This window comes from Babylonia areolata, chromosome 33 (assembly GCF_041734735.1).
Source record: "Babylonia areolata isolate BAREFJ2019XMU chromosome 33, ASM4173473v1, whole genome shotgun sequence".
Classification (NCBI taxonomy): domain Eukaryota; kingdom Metazoa; phylum Mollusca; class Gastropoda; order Neogastropoda; family Buccinidae; genus Babylonia; species Babylonia areolata.
In genome coordinates, this window is record NC_134908.1 from 2,164,745 (window position 1) to 2,168,754 (window position 4,010).

General features: G+C 39.9%; 1 protein-coding gene across 1 annotated transcript in view; it reads left to right on the forward strand.

The window, feature by feature from the left end:
• The window catches only part of LOC143277126 (uncharacterized), a 42,232-nt gene extending 38,826 nt beyond the window's left edge, over positions 1-3,406 (forward strand). Inside the window, exon 2 of the mRNA XM_076581864.1 lies at positions 849-3,406. Coding sequence (XP_076437979.1) covers positions 904-1,278 — 375 coding nt within the window. The 5' untranslated portion in view covers positions 849-903 and the 3' untranslated portion in view covers positions 1,279-3,406. The remainder of the gene's footprint in view (positions 1-848) is intronic.
• Positions 3,407-4,010: the final 604 nt, after the last annotated feature.

Below are 4,010 nucleotides of genomic sequence, written 5' to 3' on the forward strand. Positions count from 1 at the left end.
AGAATGGCAGATAAACATAGCGTTCTTCGTGGAACGGTTGTTGGCTGGCAGACTGATGACCGATAGAGATAGGTGTGTGTGTGTGTGTGTGTGTGTGTGTGTGTGTGTGTGTAGGCCTGTATGTAGGCGTAAAGATACGAGATGACTTGCAGCACACACACACACACACACACACACACACACACACACACACACATATATATATATATATATATATATATATATATATACACGCAACACACACACACACACACACACACACACACACACACACACACACACACACACACACACACACACACACACACACACAAAGCAATGAGTTGTGACAACCATTCGTATGTATGCAATCTCTTCATTCCAGCATATCGTTTTCATACTTTTCTTCATGGAAGGTTGTGAAAATGTATCGTTTTCATACTTTTCTTCATGGAAGGTTGTAAGAATGTGTATCGTTTTCATACTTTTCTTCATGGAAGGTTGTAAAAATGTGTGTCGTTACATACATTCTACGAGAAGGGTAGCTCTTCGTACCACTGTTGAACCATTCACTGTAGGCACAGTATCACAACCTCCAGGATCTGTCCCTACAGACGACAGCTCTGCGCTACTACACCCTGCACTGGTCTGGCTCACCTCGGATACAACACACACACACACACACACACACACACACACACACACACACACACACACACACACACACACACACACACACACACAAACACACATGTTTAAACTCCGCTTGCACACATATATACAAGAAAAACAGGTTTCCGACAACAGCGCACTGGGGAAAGATATACATAAAATATTTGGTATTCAAAACTGTCTGTATCTGCTTTCAGACAGAAGAAGACACAGAAGACAACAAAAAGAAAAGAAAACCAGACATCCGACACCATGACCACGTCCACTGCCATCCTCCTGACCTTCACAATGTGTCTGGGCCTCCTGGCCGCCATCCACGGCCTCCCAGCGTCAGCAGAGCGAGGCCTGGCCGGCATGCCCTCGGGACCCTCGGCAGAGAAGGCCCCCGTGAAGCGGGACCTGTCCATCAACCAGCCCATGCGCAGCCTGGCCAACTACCTGCTGGGTCTGGAGTACGACCGCATCTCCTCCAACAACGAGGGCCGGGAGTTCCTGAGAAAGATCGGCAAGAGGGGGGTCCGTCTGGTTAGCGATGATGATGACGTGGAGGGGGACTTTGGCGCTGATGACGAGGTGGTTGACCTCCTGCCCTTTGAACCCTTCGAGGGGTCGTGGTCCAGGTGGTGAACGTTCTTGGTTCGTTGTTTGGTTTTGTGGTTGGGTTGGGTGGTGCTTTTTTTTTTTTTTTTTTTTTTTTTTTTTTTTAGTCAGTGACTGAAGCGATGACAGTGAAGCAATGGTGAGGGTGGGGGGACAACTCTGTTGCTCTCTTCATGACCGCCGTGAGATGACCTTCATGGAGGATGTAGCCGTTAAGTTAACGACAAGTGACTAAACTAACTCATTCTTCGAACTGTTTTCTGCTTTTTGTGAAATTTGTGTGGCAAATGAAACAAAAACAAACAAAAAACAAAATCCGAGTATTTAAACAAGCTTTTATCTTTTTTCCTCATCGTTGAAATCTCTCGTCAAATATGTTTTGGACACACAGACCAAGTTTACATCGCGAAGCCTCAGCAAATGTGTTTATATGCATGGGAAGAAATGTGATTAAAAAAAAGTATTAGGGAATTATTCACAATTTTTTTAAAATCAAAACTAGTTTGGCTATCACTGTGTCTAAATATTCTGCGATTTATTTTTTATCACGGTGTCTCTGCCTTAGATTACATGCGGTGAAAAGACTTAGACAATAATGAAAAGAGATCGTTTAAGTGACTGCATCAGAGAGAGATGGTATCCAAGAATGGTTTCAATTCCTTGTGTCCGTTTTGCGTCAGCAAATTCTCAGAATGTCTTTTTTTCTTTTTTTCTTTTTTTTTCAGCGTTCATGAAATATTTTTCTTTGATGTTTTATTTGTTTGTTTTGTTGCTAACAATTTTTACTCTCTCGTGGACCTCTTGAATGGAACATCAAAGGCGTCAGACGAGTTTTTAAAACAGGAAGTCCATTAACGTACGCCTTATACCTGTAGGTATGTTGTTACAGGTCGAGCATTGACTAACTGCCTGTGAGCTGTCAAACCCATGATATTCTGTGTCCATTACAGGAAACTGTGTCGATAAGAAAGTTACATTCAGATCTGTAGAAAATTAACGTTTCGAATGGGTTGTCCATGAAGTATTTCACTGAGCATATTTTGTTTATCATTATGTTTCCTTTAATGTGTGTTTATCATATTCATGGAATTTTGACATTTCTTCTTAACTTGATTAATTATTTGCATTTGTTAACTTATGGCCCAGAAGTATTCCAAATGGGTAGATAGGCCTACCTCTTATGTTTTTGTCTTCTGTTTGTTTTTGGCCTATCTCTTCTTAATATCAGTCAGTTCATTCTCTCGTGCGAGCTTTCAAGACCAGTAAATCATTGATCAGTATGATCTATCAATAGAAATAGGAACGTTTTTTCCGCAGTGTGTGCACAGGAGAAGATCGTAATCTACAAATTGAAATCCCTACCTCAGTAAGACAAAGACATAAGACTCAGGGCTTGTCTGTTGTCCACACACACACACACACACACACACACGTACATAACTTCATTGTGCAACGTGTGCTATCATTCAAAATACAGTGTAAATGCGATAAAGCTGAGTAAGTTACGAGTAAGTTTAGAAAGTACTTTCGTGAAACTATGATCACATACACAGACAAATAGACACAGACAGACAGACAGACAGACACACACACACACACACACACACACACACACCACAAGAATAGCATCAACAACTACACAGCAACAGTGATGACAATAACATGTTGCTGTAGGCCAACTGAAATGATTATTATCGTTATCATTATTAGTATTGCTACTATTATTTTCGCTGTTGTTCTTGTTATATCTTATTCCTGTTGTCATTAGAATTATTTCTGATGTTGCTGTTGTTGCTGCTGCTGTTACAATATTTTCGTACTATTATTATTATTATCATTATTATTATTATTATCGTTGTTGTTCTTGTTTCATCTTATTCCTGTTGTTATTAGAATTATTCTTGTTGTTGTTGCTGCTGTTACACTATTTTCGAAGTAGAATTTGTTTTGTTTTTTATAATTGTTGTTGCATCATAACTGTCATTATCAAAATGATTTATTGACTCGTTTATTTCTTTATTTTCAAGACTTATATGCGTTTGCATTCAGGAACTGTGTTTTTTTTAATAAAAATCTCAAGTTTGTTAGACTTTTGACAGTCCGGTTTGAGAAGAAATGAAAAGGTGTTTGAAGTTCCTTAAGAAAAGGAAGTAAAGGCCCGACACAAAATCACGATGGGTGTGTGTGTGTGTGTGTGTGTGTGTGTGTGTGTGTGTGTGTGTGTGTGCGTGCGTGCGTGCGTGTGTGTGTGTGTGTGTGTGTGTGTGTGTGTGTGTGCGTGTGTGTGTGTGTGTGTGTGTGTGTGTGTGTGTGCGTGTGTGTGTGTGTGTGCGTGTGTGTGTGTGTGTGTGTGTGTGTGTGTGTGTGTGTTCTCGTTCCCTGGTTAAATCCACAGCATCTGAAATTTACTTCTTCCTTTATTTATTTATTTTTTATTTTTTTTATTTTTTTATACAGAAAAGCAGATCGCTCATTACTTGCTATTGTACATTCTTATCACCAACGCCTAGTTATGTTACATACACTAATTATGCATCATTCAATTGAACTTGTGTCACTGGGTTTAACGGAAGAATCAGGGAACATCCTCGTGACCCATAGCCTCCTGATCATGAAAAATATCTTTGTCACAAGATGAGAAGATAAGCAAAATATCCGAAATAGAATTTGCAGAAAAAAGAAGAGAGAGAGAGAGAAAAAAGGGAATAAAGTCAAACAAAATGCAACCATTTTTCAGAAGAATCCAGACTCTACAACAT